General features: G+C 52.3%; 1 protein-coding gene across 1 annotated transcript; it reads right to left on the reverse strand.

Moving 5' to 3' along the window:
* Positions 1-343: 343 nt before the first annotated feature.
* Ccn5 (cellular communication network factor 5) lies at positions 344-10,820 on the reverse strand. Its single transcript, XM_055602374.1, has 5 exons — positions 10,688-10,820; positions 10,442-10,582; positions 6,670-6,886; positions 3,600-3,854; positions 344-1,349 (listed from the first exon to the last, which is right to left on the reverse strand). Exons 2-5 carry the CDS (start codon positions 10,499-10,501, stop codon positions 1,129-1,131), a joined length of 753 nt encoding a protein of 250 aa, XP_055458349.1. The 5' UTR covers positions 10,502-10,582; positions 10,688-10,820; the 3' UTR covers positions 344-1,128.
* Positions 10,821-22,245: the final 11,425 nt, after the last annotated feature.

The raw sequence follows: 22,245 nt of genomic DNA on the forward strand, positions 1-22,245 counted from the left end.
TTCGAATGTATTTGTTGCTCTTGGTGCGTTCAGTACGTGCGCATGCGCATGCGGATGTGCACAATGCTCATGCACCATGCTTTGGCGCGCATGTGCGTGTGTTAAGACCTCAGGCATAAAAAAAAAAAAAAAAAAAAAAAAAAAAAGACCTCAGGCATTGTTCTTTAGGCACTGTGCACTGATTATTTTAGAGAGAGGGTATCTCACTGGCCTGGAATTTACTAAGTAGGCTAGGCTGAGTGGCTATGAAGCCCTGGGAATCCTCCTGCCTCCAACCAAGCTATCTTCTAACCACAAAGCGGACCATGGGAGAGAAGGTAAACTTTATATTTAGTTGGGTTTTATTTTGTTTTGTTTTGATACAAAAACACAAGACACCAAACTGAACTCCACGCTTGGCTCGGCTTTTTATCCAAGGCTGGTCTAGCCCTCCAAATGAGGGTACTCTGCTGTCCCTTGCCTTTCTCGTGTTGAAGGGAAAGGCCCTGGCTGCCAGGAGTGTGGCGCCTCCTGCTTTGCGAGTGCTTAAGAAATGTCCATTCTTACAGATACAAAGTGAAGTTCATGGATCTCGATAAGGACAATGTGATTTCATCTCTTCTTGTTCACAGAGAATTCTGCCCCTGAATTCTTCCTGGGCAGGCAGGGTGTTCTCAGACCAGGGAAACCAGACTTACAGTCCATCCACGATCTTTGGAGACAAGCACCCAGAAGTCCAAGAAGGGACCTGGGAGTTTCAGGCAATCTGCGGCCTGGTACCCCTCATGGCCATTGTCCCCAGCTTGGTGGCCAGGCCTGCCCAGCACAGCCTAGCTTTGAAGGTCCTTTCAGTTGTCCTTTTTGCACATGGACATTTGAAGAGAACGCCGTCCTGTATGTGCTTGTTTGATAAGGAATTAGGCAGATGGGTCAGAACCCCAGGCTGATTCAGAGAAACGACGCTGGTCATATGTCCCACTGCCCTCAGACAGAGCAGGCATCTCTCAGCGGCCCTGGACAACGAACCCTACCAGGACAGTTAACTGCAGCTGAGAGCATGGATGGGGGTATCTGTCATCCGTCCAGGGCCTGGCCCGAGGGACACCTGCTGAGAACGTCAGGCTTCATGTCCCTATCCCTGGCTTGGGTCTAGAAGGCGCTGTTCCACGAGCTACGTCCCCTGGCTGCCCGGCAGGGTCTGGATAGACACAGGCGGCGCTGGATCTCCAGTTGGCAGAATCGGTTCTGGTTGGATACTCGGGTGGCTATGCCCAGGCCACAGGTGGTGGAACAGGGGCCCCAGGCAGTGCTCCATTTTGGACAGGGGACATCGGCGGATGCAGGAGTGACAAGGGCAGAAAGTTGATGTCCTGGGGGTTAGAAAGAAGAGAGTGAACGTGGAGAGGTCGGAGCTCAGTAGCCAAGTCAGCTCACCTGCTGGCCATCACGGGGAACCTAGCAAGGCTGCTCACCCTTAGTTTCTTCCTAAACTTCCTAAAATTTGGGATTAGATTAAAATAAAAAAAAAAAAAAAAAAAAACAGCTGAGGCATCTAAGAACAGTGCACCTCACAGACATTGGTCATGAAACAACTAAAAAAAAAAATGCCATCTTTCTTTTTCTCTACCTTCCTACTGCCTGATACATGGTGTCTTACAGACACACTTGTGTGGCACAGAACTGCAACCTGGTGGAAAAAGAGTGTTCAAGGGCCCAAGATGGCAGGCTCACCATGGTCTATCTCTTCCTCCCCGTTATCCTTTTCTCTTATGTTTGATGTCCTTCTTTTTGTCTCTGAGAACCAAAAAGACATTTATTTGGCAGTGTCCAGAGACATTTTCAATTGTCACAGTTGATGAATGTATACAAGGGTGTTTTGTGGGGGAGAGATGGGGAGGAAGGGGGTTGCTAGAGGGTAGAGTCAAGATTGTTTTTGTACATCCCACAACATACCCATCAACCCCAACCACAAAGCATAACTCATCCCAAATGCCATGGATGCTCATACTGACAACTACTGCTCTGTACACACAAGAGTCGTGTGTTTGCGTGTCAGGGCAGGAGGTTCGAGGGTGCTGGGATCCCTGTGTAAATGGCTCGGTGCTTGCACAGACCACACACACCCTCCTGGCAACACAGGTCATCTCCCAAACACTGACACAAGCTAAAATGGAAACCATCTTTACTAAGGAATCGTTGAAAGAGTAAAACAAAAATCAGCACCTGCTCAGTGCGGGGCCCAATTACAAAACTACTTTTGGTGAGCAGCTGGTTGAGTCCGAGAACACGGAGGGCCAGCTGCACGTGCGTTCACGCCCTGTACATGCACATGCGGTGGAGGCCAGATGGGAGGTGGGGTTCTATCTTGCTTTTCACTATGAAAGCCAAGGGCTGGCGGCATGGCTCAGTGGTAGAGCATTTGTCTGGTTGAGCACAGCTATAGGTTCAATTCTGAGTACTCTGTGGGCAGAGACATTTGAGGTGAGCTGGCCAGCTCTCTCCTATTTGCCTAATTTGATGTGTCATATTCCCAGTCGGGGGTAATGTCAGCCATGGCACTTACATGGGCTTCCTTACAACCCATTTACTTGAACTAATCCATTATGTCCCCTCCACAGTTCTAAAAGGTGGGTGTTCTTATTGGTTCCGCTTTACAGCTGGAGAAACCGAGGCAGGGAACCTTCAACAACTTTCTCAGAATCACACAGCAGGCAAGGCCAGAGCTGGGTGTAGAGACAGTGTCCAGGTATTTAACCCACCCCGTGTCCTGCCTCCCCATAGGGTGGCATCCACAGAGGCAGTCCTTGCTTCCTGGTCACCTTCCCCAGTCAGATTCATGTGACAAGAATAATGTTTTTAAAGAAACAGGACAACAAAAATCCCAGAGTCTAAGAGTTTGTAGAAGGATGTAGCAGTCTCTGAACCTCTGCCTAGCCCTCAACTGTTTTCCAAACTCTCATCCTGCCTGGTTCAGCTTTTACATAATCTTTTACTTAAGGATTTTACTGAAATGCAAACAATCCTATATTCATAATGTTATAAATTGTCCATAGGCATTTAAGTATCAGAAATATATATTCTATACATGTATCTATATTTTATGTCATATTTTCTATTATTCTAGACTATATTTATCATCTGTACTATCTTCTGCCACTTATACTATATTTGTACCACGGCTGTGAGAGGCAAAACTTTGGCTCAAGGATGCTAACACTCCCTCTCCATTCTGCCACCTGAACTTGAACTCTTACGTGTTAAGATGTGTTTGTTTTTATTTTATGTGTGTATGTTTCACCTCATGTATGTACGCATGTGCGACATGTGCATGCCCGGTGCCCACAGTGGTCAGAAGAGGGTATCAGATCCCCTGGAACTGAAGTTATGGACAGTTGTGAGCTACCATGTTGGTTCAGAAGACTGAACCCCGACCCTCTGCAAAAAAAGCAAGTGCTCTTAACTACTGAGTCGTGTCTCGAGTCCCTCGAGCTTTAAACTATTTATTAGCTAAAATTATATCCCTCAGCGGTTGCCTTTGTTTTGTCAGTTCGTCATTTCTGCTTCCGGGAAGGGTGGCAGCTGAGGCCTTGGTGGCCTGGGCCTGACCTGCACTCACTCACCCTGGGCCATGGACGGCTGGATCCCAGGCGTGACTCCCTGGTCACACACCCACTCGGGGCAGCACCTCCCGGGCAGCTCCACTCTCCTGGGGCGTGGGCAGTCCCAGCTGGGCAGGCGCACATCCTCACTGCACAGCGGCAGGCAGGTGAAGCCACCGTCGTCACAGCGGCAGAGGACCCTGCAATTGGGTTGAAACGTCTCCCCATCCAGGTACCTGTGGCCGTTCACCTCACAGCTCCCGTCATCCTCTTCCACTGTGGTAGGGAGGAGAAAACCACCAGCTCTCCTGAACACAAGACCAGGCGGCCTGGCCTGTCCCCATCCTCCCCTCCCCCACCCCCCACCGGCCGGCCTCTGTCTTCAGCAAGACATCCAGAGCCTGGTGTGGGCTCCAGCCCTGCACTTTCTTAACTATAGACCAAGTAATTTAATGTCTCGCCTCAGTTCCTCTACGTGAAAGATTGGATTATGTTGGTGCTTATTTCACAGCATGTCATGGACTAAGTGAAATTACGTGTGCAGTGGACCTGACAGAAGTGAAGCTTTGGGTTAAGGGACGTGGCGCAGTCGGTGGAGCGCTTGCCTCGGGTGCTCAGGGCCTGGGCTCGGTCTGCAGCAATGTATGAACGCTGTGTGAGGGTACGCTTGCCGGCACTCCCGTAGGCCTCGCACTGGGGAGGTGGTGGCAAGAGGTTCAGAAGTTCGAGGCCAGCCTGGGCTGGAGCACTCTCCCTGTGTGTCCTCACCGCTGTCTGGTCGGGTTTAATCTGCTGGCCCTGGGACTTTTCTGTCACTACTTAAACTGTCTGAGTGGCCCGATCACTGCCCATGACAACAGGGCTGGGGTCCAGACTGCTCCTCCTGGCATGCCCCTGTTCTCCAGAGAGGACAGCTGCTCCCTGTCCCCGCTGCCTCCAGATCACACCCCCTTGGATACAAAGAGCAGACTTTCTGACCTGGACATGTTGTCAGTGGTTCCCTAGAAACTGTGCAACTGTGCCTTGCTTCTACCTGGTCATGCCACGTCTGGGCTCACCTCACCACATCCATCACACACACACACACACCCACACACACACCACACCCATCACGCACACATTACACACACACTCATCACATACACTCTCACACACACCCTGCCTCCATCTGCCTCAGCTTTGGGCCCCCGTTGCCAGGATGACCTGGCAAACAGGCGTGTTTAGGAAGGTCATCGGGAGGATGATAATTTTAGCAAGAGTCCCTGGCACCTCATGGGCCGTCAGCTGGGAGCTGGCTAGGTGGGATGAGTGTGCCTGGGCATCCAGTCCCTAGCAGGGCAGTTGTACCGTGACAGGTACCTTGGCATTGCAAACCCTATGGACCGTCTCGGAAACCTCCTATCCAGCTATACCCATGCCCAGCGGCCAAAACCATTGTTTCCTCCAAGCCTTGTTCAGGGTCCCCTCTGCCGGCAACCTCCCCTGCCTACCCATGATACCAGTCTCCATCTGAGCTCCGCAGCCTCCCCTGAGCACAGGTCATGGCCTTGCCAGCTGGGGTAGCTCTTTCTGGCCTCTGGAAGTCAGTTGCAAGGCAGAAATCACACTTATTTTTTTTTTTTTCTTTTTCCACAACTTGCAAGCCTGTGTGACCTATTTAAGTGACTTAAGTCTCTCTGAGCTGAGCTCCCTCGCCTGCAAAACAGGGGCTATGTTAGGGTCTACCTCAGTGTTAAGGATAAAGTGAAATTGGCTTGTAAAGCATTTTCTCACGGGCCTTACTCAAGAAAGGGTTCTTGTTTCCACCAGCCCCACTAGAACCCCTGCTATCATCCACGTAATGCCACAAACATTTGCCGAGCACCTCCTGTGGCCTAAGCCGCGTGCCAGGAGGTTGCAATTCAGGATATGTGGGCAAATGGACAAACATCCCCCAATGGAGCTTCCAGTGGAAATAAACTCAGCCAACAAGCCGGAGTTGCCTTGGCCGCGGATCCGGCCTAATGAAATAGATGGTTTAGGTACTAGCGGGGAATTGCAATTTCTTAAAGACAGTGGCAGGCCTCACGGATGAAGTGACGTGAGTAAAGAATGTGAAGGAAGGGAGGGGACGCCCCATGCATGTATCTAAGGAGAGAATTGGGGATGGAGGGCAGCCAGTGCAAAGCTGCTGAGACTGAGAACATGACTTGGGTGTTCAAGGCCAGTGTGGCTAGAGCAGAGAGCAGGAGCAAGAAAGCGATTGGATGAGGTCATTTTTGTCAAAGTGTGAAGTAGTTTTAGATGAAATAAATGAATAGATAGATAGACAGACCGTCTCTGTTTTTCTTAAGTTCTCAACTGGGGTAATTTTGCTCTTTGGCGACCTTGGCAAGGTCACCACTGGCAGCTGATCCTGGCACCTCATAGGCCGAGAGGCTGCTGCTAAAGGTCAGACCACAGAGAACCTCCCAGCAACAGTCACCAAGCCCCAAAGTGTCAGAGGCCCAGGCCTGAGAGAGTGGTGAGGAATGTCACAAATCCAACACCACTGGGAAACAGTGCTGGGGTTTACAGTGTAGCCCCAAGGCTCCCAGCTGCAGAATGGAGGGAGCGGACTGTTACCTAAATCTGTCTGGAGATGGAAGCAGGTTGTAGGGCATAGAGCATGCTAGCCATCTTAGAGCCTCAGTTTCCCTATTTGTAGAACTTGCGCAATGGGACTATGGGGTGTGGACAGGGAGTGCCCAGCACTGTTCGTGGCATATACCATACCCCACATGGAGCCTTGCTCTCTACAGGGCTGTGTGTTTGCCTAGGGGCAGCTTTTGGCCAGCTCAGGAAGCTGGCTGTGATTAGGATGGGTATGGATGAAAATCACCGTCAACACCATCCCAGCAGAGGATGAGAGGGAAGAAGTGGGCCCCAGCAAGCCTTGGGTCACTGGCTGAGCTAAATGAACACGGTGTCTAAAGTGAGGTGAGAGAGAGATGCAGAAAGCTGGCTCCGCTTTGGCTCTGTAACCCATGCCTTGACGCGCGCACACACACACACACACACACACACACACACACACACACACACACACCATTGGTCTGGCAAACCTGCTTACAGAGGCACACTGCCCCCCGGCCACCGGGGCCTGTCCCGGGCTGACAAACCAGGCCCTGGCTGAGGTCACAGACATGCAGGTGGTCGCAGGACTCCCCGAGCCGCCGGGCGCACACTTGACAGCAGCCACAGCCATCCAGCACCAGGTTTGCCCCCAGTGGGCACTGGGGCGGCATCCAGGGACAGGCACAGGATGTCGGGCACAGCTGGGCACACACCTGCAGAGACAGAAACCTCACTCACCTTTGACCATCGTGGAAGGTAGGACGACTCTCACAACCGGTCACTTCTCGGCCAAACCGGACACTGCCGGACCCTTAGCTTGGCCTCAGCGTCACACAGAACTGGCCTTCACCCTGAGCCTTCCCATGGTACTCCTAAGAGGCGGCATGACACCGTGACCTTGAGCAAGCACCCCAGATCAGAGCTTCAGTTCTAGGTTCCGCCTTCCTGGATGAGCGGCCTGAGGGATCCTTGAACTCTCCACCACTGGGTTTCCTCCTTTGTAAGGTGGGGGCAGGAAGTGATGCTGCGTGGGAGGCCATCACTATGTTAGGCTCTGTCTGCTTGGTTTTGTTTTTGACGAGCGCATGTATGTGTGGTGTGCAGGTATGCGTGCATAGACGTGAAGAGATCAACATCCGGGCTGCCTCCATCACTCTCCGCCTTCTATTTTTTTGAGGCAGGGCCTCGCACTGCTAGCCAAGGGAGCCCCAAGGATCTGTCGGTCGCTGCCCACTCAGCGCTGGTACAGATGTGTCCTGCTGTGCCCAGTTGCTATATATGGTATATATCGGCCTCAGGTCCTCAGGCTTACGCTGCAAGCACATTCCCCGCCAAGCAGTCTCCTGACCGTGGTTAACACACCGGTGGTCGCCTCTGCTAACTACAATGAAGGGTAACCGCCGGTCCCTACGAACTGTCGGGAAGGCGAGGAAGCCTGAGGAGTGAGATGAAGCTGAGCGGATGGTTTCTGTATACGTTCTTACCCTTGGGCTAAAGAAATCAAACAGGACGTGGAATTTCCGGGTCTTGACACGACCCAACTCGTTTCTCAGCCCTGGGTGCACATCAGATTAGCCTGGAAAAGGGGAAATACAGATTCCCAGGCCTCCTCTGGGACTCATGAAACTAGAAGTCACGGAGGCAGGACCTGTAATCTATTTAATAAGCTGTCTAGAAGCTTCTAAGAAAACAACCCCTCTGGGCCAGCCGACCCCAACTCCCAACCCCCATACCTCCACACCCCTCCCCCTCCTCCACCACCCTGCACAGATGGGAGAACTGACCCCAAAGAGGGGAAAGCTATTGCCCATAGCCAGGTCTGGGCGCCAAGCTCGCCTTCCTACTGTGGACTCACGGCTCCAGTGGAGTCCACTCCTCCTGTAACAGGCAAAAACTGAGCCAGGGCTCAGTATCCATTCATTGCAGGGCCAGGGCACCACCCTAGCTACAACTGAGCCTCACACCCAGGACAGAAATACCCAAATGAAATGCTGGAAGCCAGGGCTCCCGAGAGGGTGGGGACCAAGAGGGAGCTTCCACTCAAGATGTTTCCAACAGTGGAGGACCAATCTTCAGCACAAGGAAAAGGCCTTGATTGGAGGATGTGTGATTTAGAAAAAGAAAACCAAAGACCTAAATCTCCTGACTGGCCCAAAGAGATAGTGATCCCTTTACCACAACTCCCTTCCTGCCCACCCATGGATCTGAACTCCCAAAAATCTGCTTTCCGAGGCCCACAGTTCTCTGGCCAGCAGAGGTCGCCCCAGAGTGGCTGCTTGTTCGAGTCCAGTGGCTCCCACCTAAGGCAGGGCAAGCTGCAGAATTCCAGGTTCCAGGGAGTTCCTGGACCAGCAGCCTCTGGGAGCTCATCATGAACACTCAGTGTCACCTTTCCAAGGCTTCTGTGCAATCTGTGTATGGGACATGATACATTCTGGGGTAACTCACTCAGAGCTGGCCTGAAAGAGGCAGACGCTCAGAGCAGGGGTTTGATGCCCTTGGCTGACCAGAAGTGAGGAAGCACAAAACAAGCCTTCTACTGAGCCCCAGGCCTGCTGTAGACCCTCAGGAGCTTCTGGCCTCTCCAGGTCCTGAGCCCCAGGAAACTCCACTAATGACACTTGTTACTCCGAGTGCTGTGTGGACAAGCTGTGTGTTCAGCATTTTCCTGTGAGGTCTGGGCAGCTTGTCTGATTTAACAGTGATGAAATAACACTTGGGAGACTGAGACAGGAGAATCACCTTAATTTTGAAGTCAGCATGAGCTGTATAGCGAGTTCCAGACCAGCCTGGACACAGAGTGACACTTTGTTTCAATATAAACTCCAAAACAGTGATGGCAAAAAACAATAGGTCAAAATCAAATAGTAAATAGCTGGAACGCTGTGGGATAGGATCAGATTCCAGGTTCGTGGGGTGCTGGAACCCATACTTAGCTCTTGAGTCTGTTATTCTCCAGGGGCTATGTTAGCAGCAGAGCCTCTGCCTCCGTCTACCCGCTTGTTCAAGAACAGTGACAGGGCAGGGTGGGTGTTCTTGCCTAGCCTATGGAGGAGGCAGCCCCACCCCCCGACCTCCCTCCTCTCCCATGCCCTTGCCAACCCCGGTGTCCCAGTATTCAAGCTCCCACTTGCCTTGGTCTCCCCAGAGTGATTGGGACTATGGTTGATGTCAGCCTCTCATCAGCAAAGCTTTGCTGTTTCCAGGTGCCCTGGTCCTGCCCTGGTCCAGCGCCAGGAGCCCACAGCCTGCCTGGAAGACCTGGAATTCCCTCCCCTGGGAAGAATGCGGCTTCACATACTCTCCATGACTGCATCCCTAGGTTTCTGTGCCAGATGCCAATCAACTTCTCACGACCAGAAAAAAAAAATGTTCTCACAAATGTCACTCCAATGGCGAATCTAGGGCAGCTCTCCCTCAGCCTCTCAGAACCCTCCTCTCAGGGGAACGCAGGGAGCTGCCTAAGGCACCCATTCTAACGTCTTGTTCTGCCCATCCCCTTCCAAGACTGGAAGCTAGTTGGTCCTGGCCTTGCCAGGGAGACCTCTTGGGGCCAGGGAGGGAGGAGTTTATGCCCAGGCTCTGTTGGCTCCAGTCCCTAACTCCATGTTCCTGGGAACTCAACATTTAGTGTGAGGCATTGCCCAGATTGGGGTAGAGAGACACAGACTGGGGTCTCCTCCAAGCACACCCATGTCTGCTCTAGGCTCTATCATGCTGCTCTTCTATTGTTCTAATGTTTTTCTGCTGTGTGGCTTTGGGTGAGTTGCATATGCTCTCTGAGTCTCATTTGACTAAAACATGACAACTTCTTACAAGACTTGTAAATGTGAGGCAAGTGGAACTATGCACAAGCCCACAAGATTTTTCCACATGACACCGAGGGACAGGACATTAACCACAGAGATGTCTCCTGTTCTCTCTGACTAGCACACTATACCCTCACGGACTGTACGTTGCAATCAGACCCCAGTATCCATCCTTGTCCTGGACGCATGCTATCCTCTGTGGAGCAATTCTCCTCAAAGATCCCTGAGAGGCCTCACGAACATTGTACCTATTGAACTGAGGCTCGGGCTCAGAAAAGGAAGGACACTTGTCTGGGGTCACACAGCGGAACTTGCAAGCTGACGGGGCCCAGAGAAGGAAGCAAGCCCAGGCAGGCACAGAGACCAGACTGTATCCAGAATAGGGTCCTTCCAAGAGATGACCACATATCCATCCCACCACCTGGAATTCTTTTGTCTTTCAAGACCAGGGTTCCTTACCATTGAGAGGAGGTAGAGGAAGGAGATGGCCAGGAGATGAATCAGTGGGTTGCCCCTCATGTCACCGCGTCCCTTGTGGAGCCAGCTTCAAGCCTGGGAGGCAAGACCTGAGTCTTTATGTTCTAGAGGCTGAGGTCTCTTCTAGGTGCATACAGAGAGAGAGAAACAGGCAGGCAGACAGACACACATACACACTTACAGTTCTCACTCTTCTCCCCCCATAGTCCCAGGAATGAGCCCAGGTACCTGGAAGGTGAGGCTATGGAGGCCTCCAAGAAGGCGTCTGACAGTATGTGAAGCCCAAGCCACCGCCAGTGCCAAGAGTTGAGGACTAGCAGGCAGGGGCCTCTCAGCTTCTCAGCTCCCAGCAAGCAAGGCCTACCAGCCCACGCCACTGCCACAGCAGCTGCAGCTTTGCCAGGGCCCCTGTCCCAGCCCAGGGTCCTGCGGAGACCAGCAGCGTCCGTCAAATGCTCTGCAGATCTGAGCCACAGCGTCCTGAGTCCTGTGGCTGGAGCTCTGGGCAGCCCAGACCCAGCCTGTGGTTTCTGGCAGGGAGACTGGCAGCCACCCAGAGGTGGGTGTGACCCAGAGCAGAGCTTCCCTGGCAGCCTGTCTGCTCTTGGCAACCTAGAGCCTCTCTGCTTCTTGGGCTCTGAAGGTGGCCTAGCATGGCCAAGCCTGAGCAGTCTGAGCCTACTGTGTGCTGGCACTTGATGGGCTCAGCTGATCCGATTGAGCTAAATCGCCTTTGTTGAATTCCACCAGCTCTGATGGGCTCTGGGGCACTGGAGCCACAGTGCAGACCTGGGGACCAGAGCATGGCGGTTGGGGGTGGCAGTGGGTGTTGGGGAGGCCCCCTTGTTCAGACCAAGGCTGGGGTCTAAACTTCAGAGGGAGAAGCCATTTCTGAAATCCAAGAAGGCTCTGTGGTAGAATGTTCCAGAGGGAACAGCATGTTCAAATGCCCAGAAGAGGGACACAGTGTAGCAGCCTGGCCTGCTCAGAGCAGAAGGTGCCTGGTGGGCAGGTGGCTTCCTGGGCCCTGGACTGTGCAGGACTTTGCAGCTAATAAACACAGGATCCACACCACCACCTGTGGGACATCTCCAGTGTCCTGGCCTTTGGGTGCAGGGGACATCCCTCAGGTCCCATCAATGGGTGTTTGAGTATAAGGACATGAAATTGGAAGGCCGGAGCTATAGTTGGTATTGTGTGAGCCTGGCATACACAGATGCCTCATGCCTCGGTTTCCACAATTAACTGGATGTGGTGGGCATGCTTGCAATCTCAGCAGTTGGGAGGTGGAGTCAAGGGATCAGAAGTTCTTGGCGACATAGTGAGTTTGAGTCTAGAGTGGCTATATGAGACCTTGCTTGAAAAACAAAACAAAACAAAACAAAAGACAAGAGCTAAAGTACTTGGAGAAAGCTGAGGCTCACAACACCTCCACCGGTTTTAGTGAAACATACCTGTGAGTACAGAAAACAGAGAGCTAGCCTAGGCTACAAAGCAAGACCCTATCTCGAAACAAGCAAGCAGGGAGTCTCTATGCTCCCCCCTCCCCGGGTCCCACACAGGCTATGCCTACCCCTGTGGGCGTAAGAGCCATAACTAAAAAAGAAGGGCCCCTGCCTCAGTCAGGGCTTGCAGAAGAAATGGTGTGGCCAGCCTGGACATTTGCTGTTCTGTAGCTGCCTCCCTGGTCCTTCCTAGGCTCACCAAGTTTAGGCTATGCCACATGCAGGCATGACACCAGAAAGACTGGAAAGGCAGAACACAGTCTTTTGGTTGGGAGGGGCAGGGGCGGGGGCGGGGGACAGAAGAATGCGGCACAGGCCCTGAATCCCGTAGATGGGGAGTGAGGAGTGGCTGGGCTTTGTGGCTGGCCATGCCAAGGTGGGCATAACACAGCTGTTGGTGTACAGTCTGCCCTGACCCAAGCTTGACACCTGCCCCACTGCTCATCTGCTCTGTGGCCGCACGGAAGCTCCTCACCCTCTCTGGGCCTCAGATAGACCTGCCCACGCCAATACCCGTCTTTAGTTCCTGCCACCGCGGCCAAGACGCTGGTTTGTTTAAGACAGTGATATGCTGAGCTTGGCAGCTAGGCAAGGCCATGAGGCTGGCTTCCTGCTGTGAGCTATGCAAGAGCATTGGGTGTGAGTTCTGGGGCCTGTCCCTGAAGGGAAGGGCTTTCTTTTTGTCTCACCAACACTCATTTCTTCCTCTTGCTTCTCGCCAGAGAGTCAAGTCCCACAGCCACCTTGGACCATGAAGTTACCTTGAAGACAGGTCTCCTATACAGGAGGAGGTAAAACAAAACCTAAAGAAAGGAGATTGGAGCCAGGCATGAGGGGGCACACATGTCACCCCTGTGCTTCTAAGCCTGAGGCAGGAGGATATCGAGTTTAAGCTTAGCTTGGGTTACAGAGAGAGACCCTGACTCATAAACAAAGAAGGGTCTCTTATGAGGCCTAGAGCTATGTATGTGTCCTGGATGCTCCCTATAGATTCAATTTACATAAATTAAATGTATGCATATACAGCCACAGTTTTAAATATTTACATAGTCCCCACAGACCCTGCTATTTGAGCTTACATGAGTTGGACTATTCCTGGTTAATTACTGCTGATGTAGAAGTAGCATTTATTTTATTTTATTTTTATTAATTTTTTTTTGGCCCTGCACCTGGGAGCCTTGCTGAATGCCATTTAATATTCTGTCTGTTGAATTCCAGCCTTGTCTGTCCCCTTCAAGAATGGCATCTCTTCCATTCTCTCCTTACTTGCCTGGCTGTCTGGCACCAGGCCTCAGGCCACAGCAACACTTGCTGTCCTTGCCTTCTCCCGGCTCTTCAGGACATAAATGCAGCTTTTGGGTATGAAAAGCTCCATGAGATGAAGGTACTTCTCCCTGAAGACTATGGACCTTGTCCAAGAGCCGTGTCTGCTCCAGGCTTCGTGAACACTGGGCTGTTTCTTCCCCCTTGATCCTCTGAGGCAGATATGCTGGCAAGTTCTCTGTGGTTGATGTTTTTCCCGGTATAAACTTCCTGAAAGCGAGGGAATGTGATTATTTTAACCTTGCTGGGTTCAGCCAGGATTTTATTTAGTGTCTCCATCTGTGTTCATAAATGAAACGGGCCTGGAGCGTTCCTTTATGGGTTGCCTTACATAGCTTTTGTGATGGCAGTCACTTATCAGATAACTCACTTGGCAACTTCCCGTCCCCTTCCCAGTCTCTCTCGCAACCTGTGCAACCTAAGAACTGTTTCCTGCAGTTCAGCACAGCTGTGCCACCAGAGCCCCCGGGGATGATGATTTGAGGCTGGGAGGGTCTTGACCAACACTCCAGATCTGGACAGGTGACACCTCAACTTCAAGTCTTTTGAGCTGTTCCTCCTTGTGTGTCTGTGTGCACAAAAGCGGATGTGTGCACCAGTGGGTACAGGTGAGGAGGCCGGAGGTCAGTGCTGAGTTTCCTCCCCTGTGGCTCTCCACTTAGGTTTTGAGACAGGGTCTCCCTCTGACCTGGAGTCGCTGATCTGCTGCCCAGTGAACCCCCGGGGTCCTCCCGTCTCTGCCTTGGGGTGCTGCTGTTACAGGTGTGTACTGGCAGACTCGGTGTCTTTGTATGAGTTCTGGGGATTCCAGTTCAGGTCCTCAAGCTTGCATACCCTAACCCACTGAGTCATCATGACTCCAGGCCCCTCTTTCTCTTGTTTTCCTGGGTTTCAGGTTTTCAGATGCATACGAATATCCCTGGTTCGCAGTGGCCTTTAAATTACTTAATATCTAGGTTCAGGTTGTTGCCACCATTTTGCTGTGTATTTTATTTTACCTGGTGGGAGGTGCTGGGGATGGAACCCAAGGCCTTGTGTGATCTGGGAAGTGCTCTGCCCCAGAGACATGACACATCCCAGCTCCTCCTCTAGACTGTACCTCTGGTCAGCCTGCTCAGGCATGTGTGTCTGCTATTAATTTGGTCTTGCTTTGACAAATTCTTTTGATCTCTAGCTTGTTGATTTGTTCACAGAATCTCACACAGCCACACTCTCTTTGGCCCTTTGAGTCTGACTTTTTCTGAATCTTTAGCAACGTCATGTGTAGCATCGAAGGGGCATGGACTCCCACCCTGAAACTGGACCCTGCATCTCCAAAACGAATGCCTCCCATAACCCTGCCCCTGCCATGATAGGACAAACAGGTTTGGGGAATGGCCACCTGCTTGGCTGACTGCAAACATCCAGCTCTCAGGGCCCCTCTGTGGCTTCTCCTTCCACGTGTTCTGCGAACTGGGCAGGACTTCAGATGCCTGCTCCTGGCCCTGAGGTCCCAGGTGCTGTGTGACAGGGCTCCAGGAACAGCTATAGACTTGTTTACCACTTGGCTGAAGTTTGAGCTGGCAAGGAGCTGGTGGGAAGTGACAGGCTCCCACAGCAGGGCTGGTAGGTGGTGATCACAGGGCACATACGTGACATCGCACTCATAGCATGTGGCTGAAAGCCAGAGTGAGCTGAGGTCTCAGAGCAAGGGGACGGCATGGGGATGGTGCCAGGTGTGGAGCTGCTGGTGAGCTGAGGGTTGTGCCGGCACCTGAGGGGGCTTTGGAAATTGGCATGAGGATTTATGCACAGCATGCTGGGAAAGCCACAGATCCTACCATGAAGGTGTGTGATTGGATCAGTGAAGTGAAGAGGCCAGGCTCTAAGCCTGCCTCCAGCCCTGGCTCTATTGCTGTGTACCTTTGGGCAAAGTCTTTGATGTGTTGGCTTTGGTTTCCTTCTCTGTAAAATGAGAGAAAAGTAATTTGTATTTTCCAGGCACCCTGGGCCCCAGAGGCCTGTGTTTTATTTCCAGGGACAGCTCTGACTCAGTGAGAGGCTGGGAGGTAGAGACTCACAGCATAACTCAGAATTCAGGATGCTTTGCTGAGCTGGGGTCAGGAACAGAGCCAGAGGATAATACCACACCAGGTTATTCCTGCCTCACCTGAGAGCCCTGCCCCGATCAGAAGACCCAAGCTCCAAGCTTCCACTTCTCCCTCCAGGGTCCCTATAGCTGCCACCGCTCCTCTGTCCATCCTTCCAGTCATGTCTGTCTGTCTGACCCACCTGTCTATCTGTTTGTACACTCATCCATCCATTGACCCCATCTGTCCATCTGCCCATTCATCTTCCACATATTCATTCTATAAACCCTGGCTATACAGGCCATGCCTTATAAAGAAGGAAAAGCATGCCCCTGTTCACAGTGAGCTCAAGGGGACAGAGGCCAGCAGAGATGATTTCTGCATAGCAAGTGAGGAATGATGAGGGGAAGGAGAGGGAGGCCTGAGCCAGACTTGGGGGATGTGACGCTGAATTTGAAAGCAACCATAGGTATCATCTGGGTGATTTGAGCAGAGGCAGGAGGGAGTAGGGGCCTGGAGGAGGAGGCATTGAGTCTGCATGGAGCCATGATGGGGGTGGAGGCTGAGGGGAGCTGGAGCTGAGCAGGCAAGTGTCAACTGGAGGGCACGTTCATAGCCAGGGTGAGGACCATGCAAAAGCCTTGGGAACAGTGCAGCTTGGAGAGTAGAAAAACTGTCTGAGGCAGGTATGAGAACCCCACTCCCATCCCTGCCTGAGTGACATGTGGTTATTCTGTGAGGCCCAGGCCCCAGTGATGACATCACAGGTTGTCCTGTTAGCCTCCCAAGACTCTTCTAGCTCCTGAGTCATATGTGGTCAGCAAACCAAGGACCAATTTGAACATGTGGCCTGGCCTGAAGCTAATTGTTCCCATCCCTGCTGTGCCAAGGGAGCATTGGCTTGGGGAGGGGAACTTGCTTAGGAGCCAATCCTCAGGGCTGCAGTCATAGGATGGCAGACATGCCAAGAAGGAGCTGAGTCATTGTTCCAGTCAGCAGCTTGGGCCTCAGGGCCCCTGGATGGGAGATGGGAGAGCCATCTGCTCGTTGCTGCCTCCCTAGGAGGCAGACTCTCCCCTCAGAACACAGCCCCCCGAAGATCCCCGTGTTTGAAACATGCGCAAGAAGAAAACGGCTTGAGGTGTAGCAGGGAGAGGAGCCCTGAATGAGCATCCCCTAAGACCTCATGGAGGAGTGTGTCTCGTTTTTTTTTCTGAGACAATTTCACACAGCCCAGGCTGGTCTCAAGCTTGCTATGTAGCTGAGGATGACCTTGAACTGCTGATTCTCCCGCCTCCACCTTTTCAGTGCTGTGATTCCAGAGTGACCTCTCTCCCAGTTTATGCGGTGCTGGGAGTTGAACCCAGGGCTTCGTGTATGCTAGAAAAGCACGATGCCAGCTAAGTTACATCCCAGACTGGAGAAGCCCTTCTCACAAAAGTCCCCACATCCTCACACTCAGAAAGGCAGACAGAGGTTCATAGATGGAAGCCATGCAAGCAGTGTTCACACCTGTGGATCTCTCATGAGCTGTCCAGTTCTGTGCTGGAGACACCCAGGGTAGCTGGGTCCAGCCCCGTGGGTCCTTAGGATCCAGGAGCTTCTCTGGAGACATATGCAGGCAGCTCATCAGAGACAGGTCAGGTCTCAGGTGGACTGCCACACTATCCCCTGAGAAAATGGCTCCAGGGGGCTGTGGGCAGCGGTGCGCATTGCAAGAAAGTTAGCTGTGACGTGTGTGCCCTCTCTGGAATGCCTTATGCAAATAACAACTGACCCCTTCTCTGGGTGTAGAGGTTGAGAAAGCCCTGGACCAGAAGCCCCTGAATAGAAGGCTCAAGGCCTGCAGCGTGCTCAGGGGCTCAGAAGCAACACGTGCCTGTCCAATCATTCCACAGTCCAGATGAAAAACAAGGATGTGGGCTAATTATACAGGGCCCCCAAAAAAGCAATGAGTGAACCCAAGTAGGCCATCTCTTCCCTGTTCCTACAGAGAGTGAAGAGGTGAATCGTACCCTAGTCAACTGTGGTTGTGACTGCGGGTGGGTAATGGTCCCCAAAGCATGCCATAGCTCAGCATAATATTGAAGCTCCCCAAACAGGATCTAAGTCTGTTTACACTCATAACTTTAGGTCCTCCATAATTTCAAGTCTGAATATAGACGTCCTATTTCTACAGCAAAGACTTAGTGTACTTAATCTGAGACATGACTGGTTCTAGGCAGCCTTAAATATTAAATCATTTAATTATGTCAACATCCCTGTTACCGCTGTTCCTGCTTCAGAGGTGGGGAAACTGAGGCACTGAAACATTGCATTAGCCTTACAGAGTTAGACGTTCAGACAAGCAGAATCTGAACTCAAGCCCTTTGCCTCTAGCGTTCCCTTGGTGTGCATCTCCTGAGGCAACATCTCTTTCCCAAAGGTATTTAGAAAGGACCTGGTCCCTGCTCAACCACTGCAGCAAGATTCCAAAGGATGGTCTGGAGGATCGCTGTCCCCTGCCCCCGGCCATCCCCTGTGAACTCACTTAACCCTCACTCTCCTCTCCCAACCCAGCCACAGAGGTCAACAGGTCTCAGCTGAAGCCTAGGATGGTTCCTGCCAAGCTGGCACTTGGAGGCCAGAGGGTGGTGCCCAGGGGATACCAGCCCTGCATCTGGGTGACCTCAGGGCCAGCATTTCAGTAAACATCCCAGTGATCCTGCCACACGTGGTTTGGCTGGCCTCGTGTGGTTTCCTATGACACAGCCACTTCCACCCCCTCCGCCTGTCTGGGCTTCCAGTAATGGTGTGTTTTCTCTGGAGCTGATGGTGCTGGTGGCATGGAGCCCTGGCAACTTCCTGTCCACCCCTTTCCCTCCATTGGGCCTTCTTTCCCTAATGAAGACAGAGGATGTGCTGCCCAGTGGCTCAGACACCTTGCACTACCCAATGCAGCCCAGGAGGTAGAGCTGGCAATCACCCCCATTACAAACGTAGATCTTAATCCCTGAAGCAGGAAGGATGGGAATCAGTCAAAAACAGCAGCATCTGTGAGCCTGGGAAGATGGCTCGGTCAACAGAGTGCTTGCTACTCCAACCGTGATGACTTGAGTTTGGATCCCCAGGACCCAGGTAAAAGCTGGGCATGGTGGCATGCGCCTATAATACCAGCACTGGGGATACAAAGACAGAAGGATGCCTGGGGCTTGCTGCCCAGCCAGTCTATCCAAATCGGTGCCCCCAAGTTCAATGAGAGACTCTGTGTCGAGAAATAAGGCAGGGGGTGATAAGAGAGGACGTTTGATGTCAACCTCCATATACATGCACACACATCTGGGCACACGGAGGAGAGAGGGAGAAACCACTGCACCCTCGGAGGGGCCTGCATGACGGTCATCCCTACGCCGTCCCGGGAAGCAACAGATCGCTGTAATGCTCATTTTACTAAAGAAGGATCTGAAGTATCACAGTGCAAGCCGGCTTCTCCGGCCGGGCCACAAAGGGAGAAAGGCTGAACTGGGATTTGACCCCCCGAGAGGTGGACCCTGGGTCTCTGCACTCACTCTCTGCGCTCATTGCCTCTTTGAAGATGGTTGGGACTTGGGGTAGGGGGACATGGCTCAATAGTGGGACACTTGCCTGGCAGTTTAAGGACCTCGACTCCACTCCCAACATTGAGGGGGGGAAAGGCCAGATCTAAGTTCCGACCGCCTGGCACCAGAGGAGTAAGAGAGACCTGCCTGTGTCCTGTCGCCGTCATCAACCTGCTCTGTCGTTTCGCTTCTCTGAGCCCAGGTTTCCAAGCGGCTCTGTTGTGAGGACTAAAGATCTGGGGACAGGACTTTCAGAAAAGGATGCACCTATGATGAGGTAAACTAAGGCTGGGAAAGACCAGCACAAGCCCCACAGCTGACGCTGACAGAAGAGAGAATGAACTCACAGCTAAGTCCAATGTTTTCCCTCTCAACCGCTCAGCCGCACAGCTCTCTCCTCAAATGGGAGTAGTGTCAAATTGCACAGCAAGCCTCAAGTTCTCAGGAGCTCCAGGCCCCACCCAAGGGGACTGAGAACAATCTCGGTGCAAGGGCACATTGAAGACGATGCGGTGCCCCACTTGTGCGAGGGCAAAGGGGTAGGCCAATCCCTCTGCTCAGAGCTGGCCCCTTTGGTGAACGGCAAACACGGGTGCACAGGGGTGAGGTGTGTGCAGCATGCTGAGCAGAGCCTGCATGAGGCGAGACACGGGACCACTCAGGTGGCCTGGATGGAAAGTGCATTACAGATGGAGGACGGGACGAAAAAACTAAGTTTGCACAAATAGAGAGGCTTCTTACAGATAGCTCCATGGCCGGTCTCCCTAAAAGAAAACCATTCCCTTCACATCCCACTTCACCCAAACCAATGTGCACTGTGTGGGGCCAGAGCCTGCTGGATCCCAGAAGTGACCCTCCCTCCCGCTGAATCCCAACTCCTACAATGGTTGAGTGCCAGCAGTGGGAGGAGGAGGAGGAGCCTGCAGGCGTCAGCGGCCCCCTTCATCCCCAGCCCCAGCCCACAGGGTCCGTGTCTTGGACCCACCAGTTGTGGAATGAAACCCTGGCCTGCTGCCCTGAGGCTGGGTCAGACCCTGTGTCCTGCATCCTTTGCAGCTGTATGCTGACGGGGGAAGGGGGGGAGGGGGGGGCGCTGTTGTGAGGGTCCATGCAGACAGAGAACAGGCTTATCGCAGCAGCACAGCGCTCCAGGATGCCATACTCACAGACTGCTCTGTAAGTAGGCCTGTCATCTGCCCCCTCTCTGTAGCCTCAGATCCCTGGGACCTGACTTAACTGAGGAAGGCCAGTTCCCTTGGATGGGCCCTGGGGCTCCTGCCTGGAGCCACCTGTGTGTGCTGTGGTGACAGAGCCTGTTAAAGGTGGAAGAAGACTGTTCTGAGTTCCCCAATACTGGGTTTGGTAGTTGATACTGTCTTGAATCTAGTGTTAACTCCAGCCTTTCCTCCAAGTGCATCTTTGGACAGTTACATGCCTCAGTTTCTTCAACATGTGCATGCCTGTAGTTTAGACTTCACGGGACCATGAAAATTAGAGGAGGCCAGCACACTGCCTGGCAAATTCAGCAACTATTTTACATGTGGGTTGGTTTTTTTTGGGGGGGGTTATAGTAGGTGCGTGTGGAGGTCAGAGGTCAATTTCTGGCATTGTTCCTCAGCTGCTCTGATGGCTGCTCTTGCTGGTCAGGGTGTCTACCTCTGGAATGAACTACAAGCCAGAAATGGAGGACACACCTGTGAGAGATATTCTGCTTGGATTGAAGTGGTTAAATTCACTTCTAGTCCAGATCTTGAGGTAGGACACACCTTTGACCCTGACCTTGAGGCAAAAAGACCCACCTTTGATCTCAGCCACATCTTCTGCTGGAAGCCTATATAAAAACAGTGGAGGAAGGCAGGGTTCATTCTTCTTTGCCTGCTTGCCCTCTCCTTGCTAGCGTGGCCACTCCTCCACTGGCATTGGAGCCTACCTTCAGGATTCCAGCTTATACTGACGACCAGCTGGGATATCCAGCCTTGTGGACAAAACAACTACTGAAATCGTAGATTTTCCATTCACAGACAACCATTATTGGACTAGCTGGACTGCAGCCTGTAAGTCATTCCAAATATATATATATAATTGATGGAAGAAGAGGTGGAGGAATGCAGAGGGAGACCCAAGAGGGACCATGGCTAGGAAATCGGCCCTGTCCACTGCAGAAAAGCAGCCAATGGGAACTGCAGGAGTTGCAGTGAAGGCTCTAGGACCGAGTGCTTGCCTGTCACACGATGCTGGGGGCCCTATCTGCAGGACCGAAATCAATGAAGGTTATTCTTGGTACCTGGTTACCCTACCCTGCCAGACCCGATGTAAGACCTGCTTTTTATAATCTTTATCTTTTTATTTATTTTTTGATGATGATGTGAAAACAGTGGCTTGCCCAGGTTGGTTGCCTGTCTGGTCACATAGCTGGGAAGGCAGAGATGAATCTTAGCTCTCTTTGGTGTTAAAACCTACTTTACCCTGAACTTCTGCCTCCCAGCTGAGGATGGATGGCGCCAGGCCTCCTCCCTAGTAGCTGGATGTCCATGAGAGCTGCTTAGAACCAGGGCTGTTGAGAGCCAACTTCTAGTCTCTGGGGTTGGGGCTGGAAATGCCTGTCCACATTCCTGGGTGTTAAGTCTGGGGACGCAGGCTCCCGCCATCAGCCATCACATTCCCCAGAAAGAATCTCTATTCATAACAAACCCCAAAGGTCACCGTCTGGGAAAGAGCATTCTGCCTCCACCCCAGGGCAGGGCTGCATGAGAGCGCTCCGGTTCCCAGAGGTGTTACCTACTCCTGGCAGCCCTGAGTCCCCATCGCTCCCTCAGGTGCCCGCTGCAACTGCTGTTTAGACTAAACAAATGGACCAAGAGTGTAGAAATTGCCCCTAGAGAGCCCCAGGTCACTCGGCCTCATTGCCTCCTCCTAGCTGGTTTCCTTTCCCGTGCCTCAGTTTCTCTCCTAACAGAGCCTACTGCATGCGGTTGTCATGGGGAGCCCTGGGACCTTTTCATTCTGTGACAGCCCACCAGCTTCCATGGGATGAAACCGTCGACGCTCCACCTTCAAGTTTTTGGGTTTTTTTTCTTAAGAAAACTTGGGATGATTGTGATTGACTTTAGAAAATGTTGGCACCAAAGAAATAGACCAAAGTGAGGAAAATGTCAACAGCTGTGGGACTGGAGTGATGGATAAACAGCAAATGTTTCCTGTATGTCTGAATTTTTTTAGAAACAAAAGAGGAGAGAGAGAAAAGGAGAGAGAACAGAGACAAACAGGGCGGCAGTGACCACAGTTATGACCGCGTCCAGGCAGGACTGCTG

The sequence above is a fragment of the Psammomys obesus genome, unplaced genomic scaffold (assembly GCF_907164565.1).
Source record: "Psammomys obesus unplaced genomic scaffold, mPsaObe1.curated_primary_1811, whole genome shotgun sequence".
Taxonomy (NCBI): Eukaryota; Metazoa; Chordata; class Mammalia; order Rodentia; family Muridae; genus Psammomys; species Psammomys obesus.